The sequence below is a fragment of the Corvus brachyrhynchos genome, unplaced genomic scaffold (genome assembly GCF_000691975.1).
Source record: "Corvus brachyrhynchos isolate BGI_N302 unplaced genomic scaffold, ASM69197v1 scaffold281, whole genome shotgun sequence".
Classification (NCBI taxonomy): domain Eukaryota; kingdom Metazoa; phylum Chordata; class Aves; order Passeriformes; family Corvidae; genus Corvus; species Corvus brachyrhynchos.
The window spans coordinates 452505-476297 of record NW_008236509.1 but is presented as its reverse complement, the minus strand read 5'-3'; the positions used below and the strand labels follow the sequence as shown (position 1 = coordinate 476297).

At 40.8% G+C, this 23793-nt stretch overlaps 1 protein-coding gene and 1 long non-coding RNA gene across 2 annotated transcripts in view; one reads left to right on the top strand and one right to left on the bottom strand.

The window, feature by feature from the left end:
• The window catches only part of BUB1B (BUB1 mitotic checkpoint serine/threonine kinase B), a 26614-nt gene extending 3750 nt beyond the window's left edge, over positions 1-22864 (top strand). The window contains exons 4-25 of the mRNA XM_017726303.1: positions 10-47; positions 387-446; positions 674-818; positions 1574-1770; positions 1851-2029; positions 2143-2330; positions 4881-4975; positions 6509-6735; positions 6995-7107; positions 7616-7713; positions 8004-8056; positions 8853-8937; positions 9317-9428; positions 9908-10194; positions 11114-11295; positions 13327-13467; positions 13625-13740; positions 14009-14170; positions 14874-15016; positions 18106-18277; positions 18639-18745; positions 22324-22864. Of these exons, the coding sequence (XP_017581792.1) occupies positions 10-47; positions 387-446; positions 674-818; positions 1574-1770; positions 1851-2029; positions 2143-2330; positions 4881-4975; positions 6509-6735; positions 6995-7107; positions 7616-7713; positions 8004-8056; positions 8853-8937; positions 9317-9428; positions 9908-10194; positions 11114-11295; positions 13327-13467; positions 13625-13740; positions 14009-14170; positions 14874-15016; positions 18106-18277; positions 18639-18745; positions 22324-22513 (3090 nt within the window). The 3' untranslated portion in view covers positions 22514-22864. The remainder of the gene's footprint in view (positions 1-9; positions 48-386; positions 447-673; positions 819-1573; positions 1771-1850; positions 2030-2142; positions 2331-4880; positions 4976-6508; positions 6736-6994; positions 7108-7615; positions 7714-8003; positions 8057-8852; positions 8938-9316; positions 9429-9907; positions 10195-11113; positions 11296-13326; positions 13468-13624; positions 13741-14008; positions 14171-14873; positions 15017-18105; positions 18278-18638; positions 18746-22323) is intronic.
• Positions 2618-18099, bottom strand: LOC108444708. Its single transcript, XR_001859345.1, has 4 exons — positions 15118-18099; positions 15068-15069; positions 6187-6194; positions 2618-2628 (listed from the first exon to the last, which is right to left on the bottom strand). It is a non-coding gene; the product is annotated as an uncharacterized LOC108444708 (long non-coding RNA).
• Positions 22865-23793: the final 929 nt, after the last annotated feature.

Here is a 23793-nt window from a genome sequence, read left to right as displayed (position 1 = left end):
GAGCAGCAGGACTCCTCCAGCCACACTGCTGTGCAGCTTAAAAAACAGTGAGTGATGTTATAGCAGCTCCTTTCCCCTTCCTCCCTCCTGCTCATTTTATCTATGTCTTCTTTAACTGTACTAATCTAATAGGCGTTAAAAAAGGCATAAAAGAAGTCTAGTAACTGATCTCTATACTATTATCACACTCTAGGATTTCAGAACTAGTCACTGCAGGTGCTGTGTAGTACAGACTTCAACTTTTTATGTTTGCAATGAAGCATTTAAACAGCAAACAGTATGGAGATTTGGCTGTGCTTTTTAATAAAATAACTCTTAGTTTGTAATGTACAAGAAATTTATAGTGATACAAATGTATTTATTGGATGAATAATTTTATCTTTTAGGGAGTTTGAAGCAGAAATACGATTTTACTCTGGAGATGATCCTCTGGATGTGTGGGAGCGGTAAGTTTCCCTTTATTTCAGAAAAAAGAGTTGAATGGTCAGACATCCTTGTAAAAGCAAGGGGAACAGATTCTAATTTAATAAGAAACTCATTAAAAGCTAAGTTCTATAATTGCTTTTTAGTGTTATATTGTGTTTCAATGTTGTGCCTATTTTTTTCTTCATCTCTTTGTATTTTACAGATGCTTATTAAGAACTGACTTACTATGAACACATTCTGTCTCTAGGTACATCAAGTGGACAGAGCAGACCTTCCCTGGGGGTGGCAAGGATGGCAACCTCGCAGGAGTTCTGGAAAGAGCAGTGAGAGCCCTCCACGGGCAGCAGCGATACTACAAAGATCCTCGCTATCTTAATCTCTGGCTCAAGTTTGTGAGTGTTTCAGGAACATCTCTTGGGGGCTGCGTTTCCTTGGGACTTGTCACGTTGTCTGCATACAGCTAAGTTGATTTTGTGACAGGACTCAAACAGTGTTGTACAATGGGTGCAATATTTGATGTACTTTCCTGCAAACATGTTACTCTTGAATTCTGCTTCTCATTTCCAGACTGTTTTTTAGGGTTGTTCACTTTGGACAGCTACAAACTCAAGAAGTTTTTGTTTTGGAAAAGCTGCCTTGAATAAATAGAGCTCAAATATTTATTTAAGGAGAAAGAGAAGCAATTTAAAGATACATCATCTAAAATGTATCTGTCCTACCAGATATTTTAGCATCTAGCTGTCTTCTATCCACATACTTTTAAACTCTAAACCAAGCTAAGCGTGTTCTGGTCCTGCCCTGTCTCTCCATTGCTGTAATTTTTGTTCTCCACATCTTTTCAAAGCAGCTTTCCCCAGCTTTAGCTTGCTGAGCTAATTTACCAGTTCCAAAACTGGCAAGGAATGTGCTATACTTCATCTGAAGCTAAAATAGCTGTTCTCCGGAATGCTAATATGGTGTAATTCAGTCACTGAATTACCTCAGATTCAAACAAGAAATGATAAAATGCCATGTACTGGCCTTACAGCTGCTCCTGTCAGATTTGTATTGAAATCAGTGGGGTCTTGCTGGGGGCATTGAAATGCAGATTTTGACTGGGAACCCTCTGCAGTACCGTGTGATTGTTGGCATACTTGGGTCGTTTCAGGGTGATTGCTGCAACGAGCCTTTGGATCTGTACAGTTACCTGCGCAGCCAGGAGATCGGCACCACGCTGGCCCTGCTCTACATCACCTGGGCGGAGGCGCTCGAGGCCAGGGGGAGCTTCAGGAAAGCAGATCTGATATTCCAGGAAGGGCTCCAGCGCAAGGCTGAGCCTTTGGAAAAACTCCAGGCTCATCACAAGTAAGGGACAAACTTAGATTTTCCCCTCGGTTCCTGGGGTAGGGAAGGTTATGCTAAGTTCTCCAATGTTTTTTTTCTAGGCAGTTTCAGGCCCGTGTTTCTCGGCAGACACTACTGGCACTTGAGGAAAGTCCTGATGGAGACAATATGGGATTGCTGGAAATTGCAGAGCCTCAGAGAAGTTCACTGGCAGATCTCAAAGGCAGAGGGAAGAAAAAAGTGAGAGCCCCCATTAGTCGTGTGGGAGATGCAGTTAAAGGTACATTCCAGAGCTGAAACAACCTGTTATTGGAGGAGTTTCATCTCTAACGTGGAATTTGCAATTGAATGTGACAGTTGAAGGTTAATTGACTTAAATCTTTCTCCTTATAGCCATAAACCCAAACAGCCAGCCTCTGCCTTCTCTGCAGCTTTCCAATACTCCAAGTTTTGCTGTGTTTGATGAAAATTCTGTGTCTGGACTTGAGATTCCTACACTTACAGCACAGTCATGGCCAGCGCCTCCAGTTCCCAGGGCCAAGGAGAACGAACTCAGTGCTGGACCTTGGAACTCTGGCAGGGTAAGGAGGCTTGAAATGGACTGGGAAAAGAGAGGAAGGTGTGTGTAAGCTGATGACTTCTGATCTCTGAGGCAGAGGTCGTGTCTTTCTCCCTTGCCTGTGGTTTGTGTCTATTGTAAATACAGATTTAATCATAGAATCGTGAAACTGTTTGACTTGGGAGGGACCTTATAGATCATCTGGTTTCACCTTCCACTAGACCAGGTTGCTCCAAGCCCCATCCAACCTGGCCTTGGACACTTGAAGGGATGGGGCAGCAACAGCTTCTCTGGGCAACCTGTGCCAGTGCCTGAGCACCCTCCCAGGGAAGAATTTCTTCCCAATATCTCATCCACACCCACCCTCCTTTGGCTTAAGGCCATTCCCTCTTGTCCTGTCACTGCATGCCCTTGTGAACAGTTGCTCTCCTTCTGGAGAGTCCCTGGCCATGCATACTCCATTCAAGTTTAGCAAGCTGATATTGCTAGAATAAGGTTTAAAAACTCCGTGGAGTTTTAAAATCAAGGACTTGAAATTCTCGCTAACCGTAAGAATTGGCAGAGGTGGCCTGCTAAATGTTTGGAGGGCAGAAAAGGAATGTAAGAGGGAAAGCATTAGCCAAGGAATGGGAGAGAAGCCAGGCATTAGTTAAACCTGTAAGGAAGAAGCGTAAGAGTTAAATTATATTGGAAAATACAAGCTGAAGGAAGGACTTGTTGCCTGAATTGTGAAAATAAGCCATGTACAGCATTCTGCAAGTCTTGTTTTGAAGTGCTTGTGAGGAAAACAGAAGAGCGGAGATCAAAAGAATTCAACTGCTGTATCAATGGAATATTTATCCTGACAATAGGATCACAGAAAGTAGCTTCCAATGGCTTAAACTAAACATCAAAAGAAGCAGCTGAGCTACAGGTGCTTAGGCTGTTCTGGAGAAGTGATGCAAGGCATTGTCTGAAGGGAATCAATCCTGTGAGATCAGGTTTGTTTCATAGGTGCTCAGATAACCCCCAGTGCTCCCATGCTCTTTGTAGCTCAGAAAAGAACACTAGAAAGTCATGAGATTGGTGCCTGGAAATAGAACACAAACTTCTCCAGACCATGTTAGAATGATAATATAAAAGCAAACCTTCACTTGAAAGCCTTCAGGTACCCAATATGGCGAAAAATAGCGCCCCAAATTAGATCCTTACAATTGATAGGATTGGGCAATTAGAGTATCTGGCCAATATTGTCCAACTAGAGGAGTGGTTGGTTAGGTAATGTCCCACCCTGGGTTCTGCCCTCCTACCCTACCTTTTTTATGCCTGTGGTTACGTGGTGCCAAATAAAATGTCCTTGGAGAAGTAACAGGCAAGACATAACAAAATTTTAGGAATGTGTCAATAAGCACCTGTTCACTGTGGGAAGAAAGGTGGCAAAGTACTAGAAGTTACACCGAGGCACTTAACAGTCTACAAAGCTACAAATACATGAAGATTACATAAAAGCTGAAAACTTCAGGCATCAAGAGGACAAAAATATTTTCATCTTCTCAATATGGACACTGTTGTAAGTGAAGCTTAGTAACAAAACCTCAAATGGGGGAAGGATGCAACCAGGCTAAAATGGAGGGAAACTCCAGGAATATTCTTTTCAGATAGAAAGCAATTTGGTTAAATGAATGGACAAGTTTAGTAAATCACAGGTTTAATTTAGCTGAGAAGAATGAGGAAGAATTATTAATATAAAACTTCTTTTCTCAGTCTCTTTGTGCTACTTGACACATTCATTCTGATCTCTGAGTGCTTCCATATTTCTTTTAATGTCTGCCCTTAGAGTTCTCTCTGCTCCCGCCTTAATGAAATTTCTTAGATTTAATGAAATAAAATATCCTGTTTCTGGCAGAAGAGTTGAGGATGTTTAATTCCCCTCCACTGAAGGGCAGTGCAAGAATAACCTTTGGTGAATGCTCTGAGATCTTAAAACCTGCCCAGGGAAGAAGGGGTTTCTCTTATTGCTGGTGTCAAGATGGCTCAGTAAGCAGTTTGGGAAATGATGGAAAAGAGGAGTGAGTTTGTGAAGTATTCCCACCACATCACTTTTTTTTTGTGCTGAAGAGTGCCAGAGAATTCAACTAGGCCGATGAGAGTAACGTGTTGTCAGACTAAATTCCACCTCCTCTCCTTAACTAATGGACCTCAGGAGCTGTTAAGGGATTTCTGTGGTGCTGAAATGGCCTGTGATGGGAAAATTGGAAAAAAAACCCCACCCCAAGTCTGGAGGCTGTTGGTGGACAGGAGAATGAATATTATCAACGAACTGGGACAATCTTGGCTGTAAAATGAGGACCGTGGCATTTATATGTCTAATTTAAATAGGATATTGGGATAACAGGATAGTATGTATATATATCCCTGGATATGGATGTAACATTCCCTCAGGCTAACAGAAACTGGGGCTGATGAGGGCACACAGGAGGAGCATGCCTTGCCTTTTAGGTGCCAGTGTTGAGCTGGTGGGCTGTGACTGTGTGAGAAGGGAATTGATCTTGGAAAAGTCTCTGTCAAGTTTAATTTGCCTTTCCTTCCGCAGCGTCCTCGCAGAACTGTGAATTCTGGCATGGAAGTGCCCCACCCAGTGCCCAGTTTCACCCCCTATGTGGATGAGTCAGTTCAGCCACAAATGATGTGAGTCTAAGAGTTGGAGATGGGGGATTGCATTTGGAATTCTCAAAGCCGCTTCCTAAAATTCGGAGTTGTTTTGCCAAGTCCTTAAGCGTCTTGAGCTACAAGAATTTAAAAATCTGCCAGCCTGGGAGCAATTAGTGCCGCAGCTTGATGACAGAGGCTTCAGCAGAGGTTGCATAAGGACATGGGACGTGTTCAGAGCTGCTGATGATGTGGGAGCCTAGATCATATTTAAATATGCTAATTAGTGTAATCACTTCACTCAGTGTGTTTACACAAAACCACAAGCTACCTGTCTTAGGGTGCTGTTTGCTGTGAAGCAGCCCCAAATTGAGGCAGACTTGTGGCTGGTTCTTTTCTATCTTGGGAGCTCTGTGCTCAGCATATCTGGAGTTTTCTTCTGAAATAAGCTATCAGAGTTGCCATGCCAACAGTGTTGCTTAGGTCGTGGAGGAGTGAGTGTGCTGCTTGTACAGTGCTCCCTGAAATGCTGATAAATCCCAGGAGATGGGGTGGTTTTGTTGGAGCAGAGGAAAACGCTTTCTTTTGCAAGGTTGCTCTACCTTTCTGTGGCTAATGACAGCCAGGGAATAGACAGGCTCTTTCTGAGAGAGAAGTGGAAAAGCCTGTTGGATATTACAGGCAGTTCCCACAGCTCTGAATTGCATGGAATCAAGGAATGCTGAGAGGTGGTGAGCAGCATGGATTGTGTGTGGACTGCAGAATAGCTCTGACCAAGGCTCTGCCGTGGTTTAGTTGAAGAATAGGTAAAAAACTGCATTCCTGTCTAAGACTGTTTCTTTCTCCTGAAAGTCAGTGATGCCACACGGTTAAACCTCTTGGCATGCCGGTCTCTCGGATGAGGATTTGTTACTTACCGAAGGCAGCAGCTTTTCATACCAGGGAGAGGGAAGGAGTGGGTAGAGCTGAACACCGTGCTGAGTTAGCTCTAAGCGACTTAGGCAGAGACTTGGTAGGTAGGTTTAGATTATGTCTGCTGAAGTCGGCTGGATTGCTGGTGTTGGTAAAGGTGTACCAGTGTTGCTTCCTCTCTCCTGAAATTAGCATGGAGGTTTCATCTGGCCCAAGAGCTTCCCTTTTTAAGTGCCTTTTGTCCTGTGTCCCTTTGCTCCCAGAGAACCATCCTACAAGCCAGAGTTTAGGGACTTGTCACGCCTGTGGTCACACAGCTCGATGGAACTAAATTGAACAGGTCCTGCTTCAGGATGCACGGCAGTTCAGACATCATAAGAATTTTATTTGCTTTTGACTCGACCTTGTTGACAGTTCAGGTTGGATTTGTATTTTGTTGTTTGTTTTGCTTTATTTATTTATCAGACAATTCTGAGTAGTATGCTGGCCTTTGCTGTTACTCATTCCAATTTTCTTGTGTAGTTTTCTAAGCACAGAACAGAATGTCTTTGCACTACTCCAAAACCAGACCCTGGAATTAGCCCAGTTGTCTCCAGTGCCTGCTTTTCTGTGCTACAATGAAGTACACAAAGCCCAAGTAATAAAATCATGTTTTTTCAGGACTCCCTGCAAAATTGAGCCCAGCATAAACCGTGTGTTAAGTACTCGCAAACCTGAGGAGCAGGAGGACCCACTGCAGCGAGTGCAGCATCACCAGCAGGATGCTCAGGAAAAAAAAGAGATGGTGATGTACTGCAAAGAGAAAGTTTATGCTGGAGTTGATGAATTCTCTTTTGAAGAGATCCGAGCTGAAATCTACAGGAAGAAAGCGAGAAAGAAAGACGAAGGTATGTTTCAAAGTGGGCTGAAGCAAGTAAGGCTTTCCAGATGGAGTCATAAAAGTGTATTTGCTTCTGTCTGTATTGCAGCTGCTTCTCTTTTTCTACTGGGATAGTTGTTTAACTGCTCTGAGGTACAGAGCCAGTAACATATTCAACAGCTTTATATGGAAGCTGTGGGGAAGGGGTGGTCCCTTGGCAATTCAGGCTGTACCCACCGACTGTATGTGAAATACGCATTGGGCCTTACAGGTGTTTTTTTCCTTAGATGAAATACAAGCCATAGAACGGAAGAAGGAAGAAATACAAAGGAAAATTGAGGAGCTGGAAAAGAAATTAAAGAGGAAAGAAGGTGACAAGCAGCAACAATCGCATGAACCGGTATTGTTCTGATTTCACTGTTCTTTTCCAAGTAGCTGCAATTTTAAATAAAAGCCAAAAGGAAGCATATCTGATATTCTTCTAACACATTTTAAATTTCTTGTGACCAGATTCTTCACTAATAAAGTATATTCTCTCTTTCTCTCCTTTGCTTCCCTGTTTCCAAAACAATGCCTTCATAGTAAATACTTTAAAGAATGAAACAGTCGTGACTTTGTTGTAAGCTATGTAACTGCTTACATGTCCTTCACAGGAGACTTTAGTTACTTTGCAACTGTTAAAGTTTATATATGGTTGCAAAGAGTAAATGATGCATTTAACTGCAGTATGCAATGAAAGTGGACTTTCTTCATGCAAGTAAGCTAAGTATAAATAAAAATGGCTAAAGACAACTGTTATCTATCAGGGTTTTAATGACTACGTGGGATTATCACCATATTTTTGGAACCTTTTTGCCTGGTTTGCACTTCCACCACTGTAGAATCGAAGTGCGGCTTTGTTTCCACAGGCAGCAGAGATAACGGGAGCTTCTGCACCTTTGGGAATGCAAGCATTTACTTTTTCCAGTGCAACCGGATATGGGGAGAAACAGCCTCAGTCACAAAGGTAATAGAGGGGTTTTTAGCCAGCAGTGAGAAGACTTGTGAGGATATTTAGGTACGAGTAGTAACATGGATCACTAACAGCCTGTTTTTGCAGGTAGAATGGAATAAAGCCTTGGCATCAGCCTGTAACCAGGATGTGTGCTCTTTCTCCATATGCTTGATTATTTGTCTGAGGGATCTTAACTTCTTGCAAGTAGCACTTGTCATCTTGGCTTACTGTTTTTACAGGGTTTGTTCACGTTTTGTGAACGTCTGTAGAATACAAACTTGTTTCTTTTCTGTTTTTCACAGTGAATTCCAGGTCTATGAAGATACTCAACTACAGAAACCATCTTGTTCTGAGGGTAAGTAGTCAAGTTTTTTAGCGTCAAGGAGAAGGTTTGGTTAAAGGGAAGTGTTCCAGGAGTACCGAGATGGCAGCAAAGTAAAACCCAAAGCCTAGGTGGATTAGAAGAATGACAGTGTGTGTGCTAGTAGTGCCTTTTACCATATTGACCACAACATGGGGCATCTGAGATCTGAGAACTGTCACTATGTGAAAGAACTTCCAAGCAAAAGAGCATTTTCCTTTCAGCAGCTGGAAAGTTTTCTTCCATCTTTCATGTTTGCAGTCTTACTAAAATCTCAGAAGAGTTTAATGCTACCATTAGATTGATACTTCCTTAAGTCCTTTTCCCCTGGAGGTTTTGGTAGAGGAATACAGACAGAAATTGTATATCTTTGATTTTGGTAAGTTGTGTTAGGAAGGTCACATCCTGAAGAAATTTACTTCTGATCCGACCTGACTCTGTTGCTGTTGACAGAGGTTATCCAGACTCCTGATGTGTGCCCAGATACCCACAATGGAAATCCATTTGTAAACTCTGAGGAGGAACAGAGAAATGAGGGCAGCCTTGCAAAAAAAGGTACAAATTCTGAAGCGTAGTGTGAAACCAGCACGTTAGCTCACATAATATGGTGGTAAATGCGTGGTTCATTAATGTGACAAACCCAAGCCTTTTTTACTGGGTTTCTTTATATGCCAGCTCTGTAACTGCCTGCTAGGAGCAGTACTTTTAAGACAAGGTGTTAACCATTTTAAGTAGTGTTGGATATGCTATTTTGGAAAAACTGTGGATATGATAGAGCCTCTCTTTACAGATGTGGGTCTCCTTCCCCCACTGGCTGCTGCTCCATCTTTCTCTATATTTGATGAATCCTCTACTTTGACAAATCAGAATATAAGGTAGAATTATTCAAGACCTAGATTTCAGAGGGAAGGAAAACAGAAGTATCAAAGCACTTTGTGTAGCAGCTGAAATAACTGTTTCTTGCAGGGGTGTGTGGGGGTGTGCATTTTGTTTTGTTTCTATATGGGTATTTTTTATTTCCTCACTGAGAGTCCATGATGAGGAAATACTCTCCTGTTCTTCATCTTCAACCTGGAACTATTTAAGCTGCTCTATAGACCTCCTTCATTCTGGAGAGCTGTATCTATTGCATACTGGTAGTTCTGTCGTAGAAATTAGTTGATTGAAATTATCAATAGACTTCAATTCTTGAGAGGAATGTGTTGGAGATCGGAAGCTGCTCTAATACATTTGTAATTGACCGTAACTTCTTAGTTGTTCAGCAGATCGTAGCCAGAAAAGTGCCCGTCAACCTCTCGCTGTTCGTAAGCCTATGGATTCTCTGACTGCCAAGGAAAACACAGCAGCAGCAGCAGCAGCAGCCTGTGTAAGGAAACAATTCACCCCACAGCAGACTTCCTGCCCAGGAGACACCAACACAGCCTGTGCTGCTGTCAGACCGAGCTAGGCTGGACTGGCGTCACGTGTAAAAAGCAAGGATTCTAAACTGCTGTCTGGCATGGCAATAACTGAACGGGATGATGATGAGATTATACTGGAACTATAATGCTGTGGCTGCCTCGTCCCTGGAGGTGTTCCAGGCCAGGTTGGATGGGGCTTGGAGCAACCTGGAGCTAGTGGAAGGTGTCCCTGCCCATGGCCAGGGCGTGGAACTCGATGGTCTTTAAGGTCCCTTCCAACCCAGATCACTCTGGGATTGTATAATAAGTAGAATTCATGAAGACTGAGTGTCCTGTTCATGTTGGAAGGTGGTGGAGTGGAAGAAAGGGAAATGTTCAGCTTTTAAATAAAGAAAAATTTGTCTTAAAGTCTACAACCTTTCACTGTCTCTCCTTTTTTTTTCAGGATGAGCTGAATGGAATTGAACGTTTGACTGAGGATGCCATTGTGACCGGCTCCTACAAGAACAACACCCTTTGTGCCAACCCAGAAGACACGTGTGACTTCAACAGGGCTGCCCACCTGGCCTCAACGCCCTTTCATGGGGTGGCAGCTCAGAGAGTCCCAGCTCCTGCTTTCTCGCAGAGTGAACTGAAGGAAGACAGTCCAGAATCCGAGAGCGCACCTCTGAATCAGGAGACGCTGGTGTGTGAAGGAGCGTACACTGAAGCTCTCCGTGTAAAAAAACTGAGGTAATCAACAGTAAAGGACCTTAAACCCCTCCTCCTGCACGTCTTTCACAGTTGTGCTTTTAGTGTTGCTAAGGGAGGAGTTTTCTGAAAAGACCAGAATATAGTGGGGAGAGCCATTTCTTTAGCTCAGGGTCCACTCTGCCTTGAGCAGATTTAAGAGGTAATAGCAAGCCCACCTGGCTTTTCAGCATTACTGCTGTGGGACTTAACAACAAGGTTTTTTAACAAAATAACTTGCAGAGAAATTAGTAAATGCATTCTGTCTTCATTATCAAACATGACAAGCAGAATCACTGGTTCCTTTTGTACTCATAGGCTTCTGCACTCATTTTGACTATATAAAATGCATTTAGTGTTTGTGGCTTAGTTCTTCTACAGAGTTAAGAAGTTGGAGAGCTACAGAGTTAAGAAGTTGGAGAGAACAAAAAACTAGCAAACAACATTTTATGTTGTGAAGAAAAAACATCTATTGTATGGGAGTTTCTTAATCTAGAGCTGAGTTGGATTTTCTGGCTGTTAGTGTGTAAACGTGTATACCCTGCTGAAGGTGTTTTTTACTTGGGAGGTTCCTTGAAAACTGTGCTGATTATAATTAGGAGGAGTTATTTTCCACCAAACCCTTCACTGCTTTGAAAGCACTGAAATTTTATAGCAAAGGGAGTGATAAATATTCAGTATGTCTTCTGTTGTAGCGGTCAGATTTGGGGGAAGAGAAGATTAAAAAAATCATCTGCAGACTAAGTTTCTGAGTATAATCAATCATCAAAACTGAAATGAAGCTTTGACATGACTACTGGCTTTCTGCTAGGGATGTTAATTAAATCTGGGTGTGAGCAGTATCCTGTCCTCGTGCCCGGGTTGACATTATCTACAACTTGTATCTTTGGGAAGTCTGAGTAGTTGATGGCTTTATTTACAGCCCGATCATGGAAGCAAGCCTGGAAGATACTCGCTCATCAGGTTCTTCAGTCTCAGGAGGTTCTCTGTCCTCTGTTACACAAATGTCTGCTATTAAATATCTGCAGATCACTGAGAAACTGGATCTGGCTCAGAGCTTGCCTGCTGAAGTGGTTACTGAGTCTGGAGGTGGAAATGCTACTGGTTAGTACTACCTTGAATTTCATTCACAACTAATAACTCGCAGCTGTGACAAAAAGTGGGGTTTCTTCTGTCCTTCCTGTATCCCACTGTGCTTTGTGTGTTTCCCATTGCTATGAGTTGTGACTGAACTTGTCTCCCTTGTCTGAAGCAGCAGCAAGGTGCAGTACAGAATGCTTGTCAGTATCCAAAGCATGTCAATATTAAGGTGACAGAGAAGTTACTTAAGGTACTAAAGCAGGCAGTCTGTAGGAGCAATAAGACCAAATTCCAAAATTAAAAATTTGAACTGAATGGCAGTAATAACTTCTAAGATGGCTTTATTTTGGTTTGTCTTCGTTTTTTCTCTGTAATCATACTGTGTGTCTCCTGATGTGCTGATAAGCTACTACTTTGAAAAAGATGAATGGGAATTTGGAGTCTAGTGCAAGTTGCATAATTTTGGTTTAAATCTGCACTTTTAACTATGCTGTAAGCTGTTGTGCTGCTTCACAGTATCATCCTTATTCCTATTGAGGGAAAACAGTACTGGTACTTAAATAGTCAATTTCTTTGGTTTTTTTTCTTCTAGTTAAAGGCCCTTATTTCTGTCTGTTCTAAATATTTAGATTACAGTTAGAACAGAAATGGTCACAAAAAGCCATCAAAATCTGGCCTGTGGAATTAGATTTGTGTTGAATGATGGTTTTCAAGTTGTTTAACCTGCTTTAACTCCTTTGATTTTGGTTTATGGTGCTTAGAATTGCGTATTTGAAAATTCGCAGTGTATCTACTCTGGAGAATTATGTTCTCATGTGCTTGCAGACTACTTTATGATGAAGCATGCTTGGGACCTGGAATGAAAATACAATTAGAAGTGATGTCACTGAAATAGCTGGAATATTTTGGATGCATCTTTGACTTGTTTTTCTCATATGTACTAATCTTTAGAGCAAGACGAAAAATCTCTTCAGAAAAAAAAAAGAAAGCGTTTGTTCAAATGTTTTAATGGTCCTTTCTTAAACTTTGGATCTTTCCTGTTGCTTTGTTTCTTGATTTATGCACATCTCCCTTGAACTGCAGCTCTCACTCTGGATGTAGTAATTCTTAATACTGTGTAAAGAATAAAAATTACTTCAGATGTCTGTTAGTTTATTCCTGAAAAAAATGCCAGTAAATTTCCTAGGTTTGTGATGGCAAAAGCTTGGAACACGTTGTAGCCTCCAGCCTACTCTGTTTCCTGGATCTGCTTTCACAGAATTGGTTCCTGAGCAGTACTTACTGCACTGCTTTTCAAACAAGTATGGGTATAACTGTAGATACTCTGGTTCTTACCTGTGTACTGTAAATGTTCTCTCTCATTACAGCATGGCATTTGGGAGAAGGCAGTAGAGACCATCTAGTTCTTGTGTTTTATCTCAAATGATCAGGCAGAGTAAACACTTGAGGCTACGTCGCTTTTTTACAGATCACCTTGTCTGTTGAATGACCTTATGTTCTGTTATGAAGGAAATTAAGTCCAGTCCTACAGGGAATTATCTTAGGTGTCTTCCAGGAGATAAAAAGCCATTAAGTTCTTAACATTGCAGTGACCAGCAGAGTTGGAGTCCAACTTTGTTTTCCTTTTCTTACATAAAACCTCTGCTGTAATCAAAGGACTAAATTTCCCTAAACCCCATAATGTAAAAACCCCAAACTGATCACTTGCTCTGGGCATGGATTTAAAAAAAGGAGTGTTGGTTTGCAGCATGAGTTTGAATTCTGCTGTGGCTGAAATAATTCAGAGCTTTGTCTCTTGTGAAAGATGCATTTTGCATGATGCTACAGTAGAACCCTTGAGACCTGATAATGGTATGTAAGGCAGTTATAAAGACAAGGGTCACATTGACTTCCCAGAACTATTGGAAAGAGATGAATTGATTTGCTAAGAGGTAGTAAATCAGAATGTGGATTGAAAGCTTCCAGTATCCAGGTTACTTTTACTGACAGATATAACCAAGTTGCAGAAAGTTAACGTAATTTCAGCTCATCTCTTCATGTTGTTTTTTTTCTTAGCGGATGATGTGGCTCAGTTCCTGTGGACCCCTGAACAGCGTGAAAAGCTTTTAGATTCTGTGCTAGCATCTGCTTCTCCAGATTTTCACTTGGAGACTGGAGCTCTGCCTCACATGGAGGTCAAGAAAGATGTTGAGCTGGGTAGGTGTGCCAGACACTCTGCAGTGCAGAGTTTGTGTTCTGATGGGTTTGATTTATGGTTCATACTCACCCTCTTAGTTTTTTGTGGTGCAGGTGGGGAATGACTTGGGAATAGCTATTTACTGTGACAGATCATGAATGTAAACTTTCATCGCAGGAAATGAGACTTACTGCATCAAAATGGAATACTGGAACAATAAAGAATACAAGATGTTTTTTGCCATTCCAGCTCGATGCGTTTTCCAGTGGTATGCAAAGGGATGTGCAATAAAGGTAACGTGCATGATGGTTATTGTACAAGAAGTGTGAAATGGTAAAATCTCATCCATTAATATAAACCCCTAATTTCTGAATTCCATGCATGAAGTTTGCTACTTCAAGTCCTCTTCCGAATTGTGGATCTAGATTAAAGTTTCTGACTGCAAAAAATGTCTTCCCTGGTCAAGTGGGAGTAGAAAAAAAGAGGATGAGAAGAATATGAAGATGAGCAATTTTCACTTTATTCCAAAAATAAATGTTCTTCTTATGTACCTTCTTGTAGGTGTATTCTCAGCCTGTGCCTTGGGATTTTTATATCACCCTTGAGTTACAGAAGCGTTTGAATTCTGACTTTGACCAGAGCTTCAGTGAGAATTGCAGCTGTTACCTGTACCAGGATGGCTGTGCCATTGTGCACAGAGATACAAATTGCTTCACGCTCAGGGTCAGTACAGACAAACCAAGGACAATTCTTAGCAAACTCCTGCTTGGGTGCCAGTAGTGAGTTTGGGGTGGTGCTATGCTCATTGCTGAAGAGCTGCTCCTGTTTAAGCCTGCAATATAGATGCTCTGGTCTTTATCTGTGTACAAATCATGGCTGTCTGTTAATGCCTCAGTTGGGTCTGGTTTCTCATTCATAGATCATGTGCTTCTCAGAGACAATCTTGAACCAATTTTTCACATTTTCTGTCTTTGTGAGTCATAAAGGACTGGAGCCAAGAACCACATGTTATTCCACAGCAAGATTGGCATCTAAAGCTGTTGTTTAACTTGACCTCTTTCAATACATTCCAGTCAGCTATAGCAAGGTCATAGCATTTAATGTCTTGCTGAATGATTAACACTTTAAGTCTTGGAAGTGCATTTTGAATTGTTGCATGCAATACCACTGAAATTCAATAGTGATTTCAGTCCTCAGTTCAATTTCCCCCTCCTGATCTTTTGTCCAATTTTGAATAATGTTTCCTAACAGTTTACTGTTCTTGTAATTCTGTCTGGGCTGATCATGGGCAAAATCTGATTACACTAAATTTAGGGTGGGGCCGTTACCTCTGTACAGATGAATTATGAAACAAAAGGTCAGCTATAAATATTTCACCTAATCTAAAGTAGAAGGGTACAGAGACAGATGTTTATTCTCTTTTCAGGATATTCTCCATGACCGTAAGTTCATCACAAAGGAAATCCTCTTCTTGGTTGTTCATGATCTTCTGCATGTGGTAGAGAAGCTGCACAAAGCAGAGATTGTCCATGGAGATCTGAGGCCAGAGGTGTTGTTTCTGGGAGACAGGTTTGTCTCTTCCTATGAATATGGGAGGTACAGAACAGTCATTTCAGCTACAGCTCCCATGCTGCTGTAACTTCTACCCTTGAGCTGGGGTACTGAAATACTGAGGCCTGAAAAACAGGCCCTGAGCCAAAGTTGACCTCCAGTTGAACCTTCCAACCAAATGTTATATTTGTATCCACTCATTATCAAAGTATCATTGGCAATATGATCTATGTATCCACTGATTGTTGAAACATGTATTTAGAAACCAGGTAAAGCCACACCTGGGTTTTGGGGGTGTAGGAGCAAAGGGAACTCACTAGGTTGTTCCTTGAGCCCTGGCCAGGCTTTGGGAGGAACCCAGGAGGAGGCTGACCCCAGATGTTCCCGCACTGAAAGTTGTGTGAGCTTGTTCATTGCACCCTCTCCAAGCTGGGCCCTGTCCCAGCACAGTCAGAAGCTTCTTTGCCTGTGGGTGGACACACCTGTAGGAATTCTCAGTTCCGGGAGGGGCTCTCCAGTGCTTGGCTGCCACAGGGGTCCCCAGCTGCTGTGTGGCTCTGGAGGATGGTGAAGTCTTAGGGTCACTGGTACTGTACCTCAATCCCTGTAGACAATCTTTGGTAGCAATGCTGAGGTGCATTGCTGAGCTTCTCCTTGTGTAATTCTTTACAGTTTTGCATTATAGAAAATTACACTATTCCTTAAACTGGTTTCTGTGCTTCTTGTGCTGAACCTGCCCACTGGCAAAACATATACTGATTTTTCAGTCCAGGTTTTTTAGGCTCCAGTGTATTCTGATAAGAGTGAAAACACTTGATTTAGGAATAAACCTTCCTGTAGAAATAGTATACATTGACGTTGTAAAACTTATGCTCAACAAAATAGTTTTGCTATTGCCTGTGTTTTTAAGTTTCTGCTTTACCAAGGTTCTGGACTGCTAACTCAGTATGGTTCCTAACTTGCCTTTGGCTTTACATATCTGAAGCCCAGGAAATTAGAAGACATACAACAGGTGGGACTGGAATATCCAGGTACCCTTAAACAAAGTGTTCAGCTTCCTCTGCAGTCCAGCTTGTACCTTGATGCATAGACCTAATTTTCATCTTTAAGCTCTTTCCCATGTTATATTAACAAAGTCACGTATCCCTTAGAATGTGATCTGTGAACTAAGAGTGGTGATGCCTGGAAATAGAACACAAACTTCTCCAGACCATGTTAGAATGATAATATAAAAGCAAACCTTTACTTGAAAGCCTTCAGGTACCCAGTATGGCGAAAAACAGCGCTCAGAATTAGATCCTTACAATTGATAAGATCGGGCAATTAGAGGAGCGGTTGGTTAGGTAATCTCCCTACCCTCCTACCCTACCTTTTTTATGCCTGTGATTACATGGTGCAAAATAAAATGTCCTTGGAGAAGTAACAGGCAAGACATAACAGAATTTTAGGAATGTGTCAATAAGTACCTGTTCACTGTGGGAAGAAAGGTGGGAAAGTACTAGAAGTTACACCGAGGCACTTAACAGTCTACAAAGCTACAAATACATGAAGATTACATAAAAGCTGAAAACTTCAGGCATCAGTGGGAAGGCAGTAACCAGAATGTCAAATGAATCGGATATAATTCTATTACATAAATTCACTGGGGCTGTTCTTAGTTATCATCGATAGGTTAAAAATAGCTATTAAATTTAAATTTACTTTGAGCCTACAGTCATCTAACATGCATACTCACAATATATTTTACTTATAATTTCTTCGTGGTTGTTTTATTAGTAACTTCTTTCTATAATTATTTATAAATTACATACCTGTACTATGCAAGCTTTAATATTTTCTTCACATCCTGCAATGGGTTGTCTTATACATCCCTTAGGGTGCTGCATCCTATTTTGGAAGTCACTGATCTAATAGTGGCTTAATGGACTTGGATATCTCCTGCTGGATTTCTCTGTGGCAAATACAAAACAAACTGCCAAAAAGTTAGGATAATGGTTTGGGGTTTTTCAAATTGCAAAAGGACAAGTGCATAGTATAAATTACAAAATAAGTTCACAGCATACAAGTATGTAAGAATAGTAGTGAGAGCTGTGATATGTGGATATTGTTGGCTTGGCAGCCGTCGATAGAAATATTCCCCCCTGCCCTTCCTGTTTTTCTTCCCTCACCTGTAGACTAGGAAAAGTTTGTAGAAGTATTATCAAGCTTAATTATTTTTTGTATCAAGTATTCTGAGATTTAGAAGGAGAGGGAGAAGTGCAAAACATTACACTGATGCCAAATTGATTTTTGCCTTTTTGCTTTTACCTATTCTCTATATTCTTTACATACATACATATATATATCTATATATATATATATATATAGATATTTGTAGCTCTGTAGCCTAGTATTGTATTCATAGCTAGCATTTTACTTACTCTATTAGAAAGAAAGACAAAAAAAAGCAGCTCCAAGCCCTGGGGTCCAAGGTTAGGCTCTGTAGGAGCCAAGGTTGAAAACCAGCTCTTCGAGACACATTTTCATAAACAAAGTTTAGTTCCTATCCAAGGGGGGGGGAGGGGGGCGGGTTAGAAAAGGGTAGAACCAGGGAGGAATTACCTCATCATCTATGACTCTAATTGGGTATTCTTCTCAGTTATGCTAATTTGCTAAACATATTAAAATTGTATCCGCTTTATGTTATGTGTGCATCTTTGGTGCTTTTCATCCAGCATGTTGTGCACCATAAGGATCCTTATAAAGGTAACCCCTTTTTATCACCTGTGTCTGGCTCATAGTTTCAGGACCAGTGAAAAGGCATCACACTCTTCCCACAGTCCACAAACTGTGTTTCAGATAACTGTTACAAATATGAAAACAGCATCATCCTCAATCCTTTAGTGTTTCATATTGCTTACTGCAGAGACAGCAGTACCATTCTTAAGTTCCCTGCTGTGAGCCCTTGCCATCCAGGGCAGCCCTTGCAGCAGTAGTTCTGACAGCAGCCATCAGAGGGGAGCATTGACATGGCTAAGATTCACCTTCACTGCGCTGTTAAATTTAATTCTAAAAAAAAGATGAAGTTTGTTGGATCGTCTCCTGCCTCACGTGCTTCCATTGCTCAGGATCTGCGATGCATTTTCTGATGAGGAGGTGCCAAATGCTCTGAAGATTGTGGATTTCTCTCACAGTCTGGATTTCAGGGTACTGCCTCAAGTCAGCTTGCCCTACAACTTTCCCATAGCTCAGACTCCTCATGGACAACAGCTTCTGGCAGAAAGTTCTCTTCCTTATCAGGTGAGTTTCTGTTTTCTAGGATATCTTCATTTCTGTGTTCCTTTACAAAACCCATTTTTTTAAGTTAAAATTTGCAAGTGCTATGGAAGGCTCTGATCAATAAATACTGAATAAAGAGAATTTTACATCTGATGGAATCTTTGGCATTAAGTGAAAGGATTAGCAGTGCTGTTCAGTGATTTTAACTAGTGTATTTATTTAGAAACCTACAATGAAAACAGAATTTTACCTTTTGAAGTTTTCCTGCTTAACAGGTCTCTGGAAGATTCTGGTGCAAAGATGGTTCAGACTTAAAGGTGTGAAAGCAATAAGAGCAGAAAGTGATAGACATTGAACTTGGTCATCTTTGTTGTGATTACAGGTAGACTTGGTTGGCATTGCAGATGTAGTCCATTTGATGTTGTTTGGGGATCATATCCAGGTCTATCAGGAGAATTCCATCTGGAAAATCTGCCAAAACTTATCAGAGTAAGTCCTTTTGCAGAGTGGGCTGCTGGCAAAGAAGAGACAACTAACTTCATTTTCTTTATAGTGGTACTATCTTCAGAGCTTACAACATACAACTTGGGGCTGGTTTTGCCAAAAAGTGGTAGGTAGTTTTGTGGGGACTGAAATTGTGAAGTTGTTGGACTTGTTCACTGGTAGCCTCAGTGCTGTGTAGGAGACAATTTTAAGCTGAATATGAATAGTCCAGTTGAGATGATTTTGCTTTTTCCATCCTTTCAGATGAGACTGACTTAATCTCTCTGCACCTTACAGATAAAGCCTGGAGAAGTTTCTGAGTGGGTGGGTGGGGAGGGAGGCAAAGATCACATGAGTATGTTGCTTCAGAAATGGGTTCGTTTGGCTTTCTGCTTTTTTTTTTTCCATTCTAATAAGACACTGGTGGCAGGCTGTAACGCAGCAAAGAAAATAATTAAAAACTGTCATCTAAGATGCAAGTCTTCAAATAGCTGCTTTTTGGAAGCTGCTGTTTGTCTCAGGTATTAAATTCTACTGCTCTCTTTTAGCCATGTGTTTAGGCTGTAAGTCTGCTCTGCCTTCCTGTGCCCTTTGTTTGTACTTAGACTGAACACTTGTTCATTTTGTTAGGCACATACTGCAGATTTTTTTGCCTTAGCATTTCATAAAGATTTTCCAGAGCTCTGCACTCATGACAGCAATTACTGGGCAGGTATCTGATTCAGGATCATGGATCACTCCTAGGACTATTGCTTTAGGAAAACCTACTACTGCGTGGGAGTTGTCCAGTTCCCTAGCAACCTGTACTGCTTACATCTCTCAGTTTGTTGTATTCAGCCTTTGGAAAAAATCCCATCTCCTAAAGCTGTGTACAGAGGAAAAAATGTTTTTTTTTTTCTTTACTGCATATATATCTGGTTTTCTACTATGATATAATTTCCTTAATTCTGCAAGAGATTAAATTGAGCTGCTGCAGATGAAGCTACATAAGGCCTGAGTTGAGAAGGTTGGGACATGGTGTCAGGGACCTGATCAGGATGTGGATATGGGAAAAAGATCAATAACCGTCTGGATAACTGGAGCAGGAGGAATAGTAAGTCTGAGTTGGGAACTATAGGGCTGGCTGTCTCTCAGTGGAGTTTGGAGAGGAGGGGTCAATTGGAAAGGAATTGCAGTCAAAGCTGGGGATGCTGGATTGAAAAAATTAGGATTTTGGGTTGAGGTAGAGCTTGGAGGGGGACTTGAGGAGCGAGACCTGTGGAGGGCTAAAGGAGCCACAGCAGGAAGAAGGTAAAGCCTGGGCATGAGTTCTGTGGAGCTGGAACCAGGCTGTAATGGCTTCTCGCTCACCTATGTGCATCAGTTCATAATTTGGGAGTTCAGACTGCAAATAAAGAATTCCTGTTTTCCACCCTCTCTTCTGCTTTGCTTCTGAAAGTGTTACAAACTTAGCTTTCATCATCTGTACTTACTTTTCAATATCAGTTATTCCAAGAAATGTCTGCAGAGGTGCTTTAGTTACACACTGTATGAAGTCTTATATCAACAGTGCAAATGAGGCATTTCATTATGTGGGAATAAGGAATTTGCACTGAATCTGTTTCCATTCACCTATGGATCTTTTAGTGTGTCTGGTTCTTATTGATTGATGACACTTCCTCTAGTCAGTTTGAAGCTTTCAAATAATCTGTGACAAGCAAATTCAGTGCTGCAGGGAACCTTCATCCACCAGAAGAGACTCTGCAATTAAGTATTCCCTGGGAGAAGAGTCAGCTGATGGAGATGAATCTTGTTCTTCATCCTTTGCATACAGCCACATGTGCTGGTGACACCCATTAAAACACAGGATTCTTCTTCTTGTTGCTTTTAGTATTCCTACTTTTGTAAAGATGACATTACTTTTGTCCTTTCTGTTCAAAGTTCTCTAAGTCATTTGGAAAGTGATTTTCTTTTTTTTTTTTTTTTGTTTCTTTGAGGTTCATTTGAGTTTGGTGGTTTGTTTTGGTTTGGGTTTTTTTTTCAAGGATTGTATTGACAGAACTTTCCTCAAAAAAGTTTTTGAGAATTCATGTATTGACAACTAGAAAGAGGGCTTCTTACTAGAAGGCTGACTGGTGTTAAATACAACAACCATGACCCTCTTAAGAAAGCTTTTTAAAAGGACTTAATTATTTTTAAGTATTAAACAAATGTAAATATAGCAGAATGACTGGAAGAGCTACTGATTTTACTACCAGTTCAGCAAAATACCAAAGCAGTTGGGAATTGCAGGGTAGAGTGTAAAATTATTCTTCCAAGGTCAATGGCCCTCAATAAAAAGGAACCCACTCAAAAAGTGACAGAACGAATGGAAAACACTGAAACATTGTGGTAGAGATTTAGGGGAAGGTAGAATACAAATTCTGATCAAGTTGGTTTTTTCACCTCTGAGTATAATGCTGACAGCCTGTTTGTCAGGGGAGGAGTTTTACCAGTATTAAAGAATGGATATGATGATTTTTTTCTGTTTCCACTGTATTATTTTAGGAAACTTCATCTGTGCAGGTTTATGTGAGGCAGGATATAGAAGCTGCGTTTGAATTTTTAGGACTATTTTTGTCACTCAGAACTCTTTACACCCCCTTAGCAACACTTCATCTCCTCTGCTACACCTCTCGCTCATCTAATCCCACAAAGAAAATGGTCTCAAGTCTTGCATATTTTTTCTTGGTTTGCCTCTGCATTGACTTAATTATTTTAGCAGAGTTACCAGTGTAATAGTTCAGGCTGGATTCGTTCTGAGACTGGCTGCTGCTGTTTTGTAAGTCACTTAGATGAAGCAGAGGCAGATAATTTGTTTCAAAGCCACTGTAGCCCCTAGCGCGAGGGAGAAAAGTGCTTCAGTAGTCAGTAGCAGAGCAAGACTGAAGAACAAAGGGTTAGTTCTAATATCAGTTTTATAAGACTTAAATGAGTCACTTAACCTTTTTATTCATGTTGTGTGAGTACATCTGGGAGAGAGGGGATTTATTACTATTAATTGTCTCTAAAATATTATCTATACAGAACTCTGGCAGATGGAAGGCAGGGAAAAAAGGAAGCAAAACTGGCTCTAAACCACCTCTTTCTTTTTTCTTTTTTTTTTTTTTTTTAAGTTTTTCTTGCACCTTTCCTTTAATATTGCCCCGTTAACTTAGCTTGCAAGTAGGTAAACGATATTTACCTCTGCCCTTTATTCATGAAAGGAGTTTCCCAAGTTGTTTGGTTCAAAAATGTTCTTGATAATTCCTTTAAACTAAAACTGCCATGGTTTAGTGTGAATGGTGGTAGTGGTCAGGTACACTAGAAGAGGCAACTGTATAAACAGTTGGTTTAGACCTGTGTAGTTACTATCCAGAAACTTATTGGAGAAAGAGAATGGGGTCCATACATATAAAATGAACAATACATTCCTAGTTTTTCCTTTATATTTACTCATGTGAGTGAAATTATTATTTCAGGCATGGTTCTCTCAGGATGTTTAGTGCTGAATATAAATGGAGACCTTGATAGGTATGTTTTGTGTGTGTATACTGTTCCACTGAACACTGCTCTATTTGTTTTAGGACCCCTGACAGTGATTTCTGGAGTAAACTTTTTGAGAGAATTCTGAATGCAGGTGGTAAGTCCACAGTACCTCTGCTGAGGGAGTTGAGAGAGGAAATCAGTGAAATGTTTGACAGCTCTTTCAAAGAACGACTTTTGTTCACCTTAACTGCTGTGGGAGAAACTTTCCTCCTGGTGAACTTCCAGTGACTTCATAGAAGACAAACATGTTTTGTATTCTAGAGAAGAATTTGTTGTTGCTTTCTTATGTTTTCAAATGTAAACATGAGAGTGATTGGAGCCATTTCTGCAATACTTCACATGGGACTTGTTCAAGAATGTTTTTATTGCATGAGTGCATGAAAAGCCTCCTAAGCCTCTACATGAACCTTTCTGAGCAGTTTATGAGAGAAAATTGTTTGTCTTAACTGCCACCTCCCCTTCTTGTACAGCTCCTTAAAAATTTAACACCTAACTTGTGCCGCACTCTTTGAAATGTCTTTGTCCTGCATTCAGTTGGTCTTTTAATTAGTGTTTAATCAATAAAGTTGTGGTTTGGTAGTGAGTGTCATATTTAATGTTGCTATCAAATGGTTTCAAAAGACTTTATTTAGAATCCATGAAGGAATGCTGCTGCATGACTGGGAATATTTTGTGGCTGCTGGATGCAAAAGCCCCTCATTTGGTGGCAATTTTCATAACCACATGAGATTTCCTGGACACCTGAATACAACTTAAATGATTCTACTTGGAATGTGCTCTCATAGAAAGTTGTCCTAAGAAGAAGTAGATGAAGTCACAAGTGGAAAAGCTGTGCACATAAACCTTTATGCTTCTTAAGGCAAAAGTTTTGTTTACTTTTGCAAGGGCTAGAGTTCCTGACTGGATTTGAGCATCCCTGAAGTCTCAATTTGCCTAAGTGAAGTGTTGGCAAGCTTTTGTGGGAGGTTTTGTGGATAACTATAGGTGTTAACCTTTTGTATACTGCATTATTGAAACCAATATGAAGGCTTCATTTTATTCAAGACAACAGGATTCAAACCCAAGGTGGTCTACTAGGTACTTGAAGTGTATGGAAACTTCTCAGACTTGGGATTTACTTCCTTGCAGCTTCTCCCACACATGAAAGAGAGAGTAGACAACTGCATCATTAGTAATTTTTTCTCCCTGTAAAGGCAGATTGGCTCTGTTTTTTTCATTTGGTTAAATTCTCCAGCCACGATTGTGCTTGGTTCTCCCCTTTTGTGTTGTCTACAGATTTTGTGGTGGAACTTAGTTTTGTCTTTTCCACATTGCTTCAAGCCACCTTCTTTCCTGCTTTTTTCTGCATATTCCATCACTATTCCTCTTTGGCCTGTCATCTTTTTGCTCTCACAGATTTGTAGTGCCTTTTTTTACACTTCCTCTGAGAGGGTTATATATTCTTCTAATTCAGGAATAGGACCTAAATGGTAGACCAGCTTTAATATCGAATGTAAATTACTGAAGAA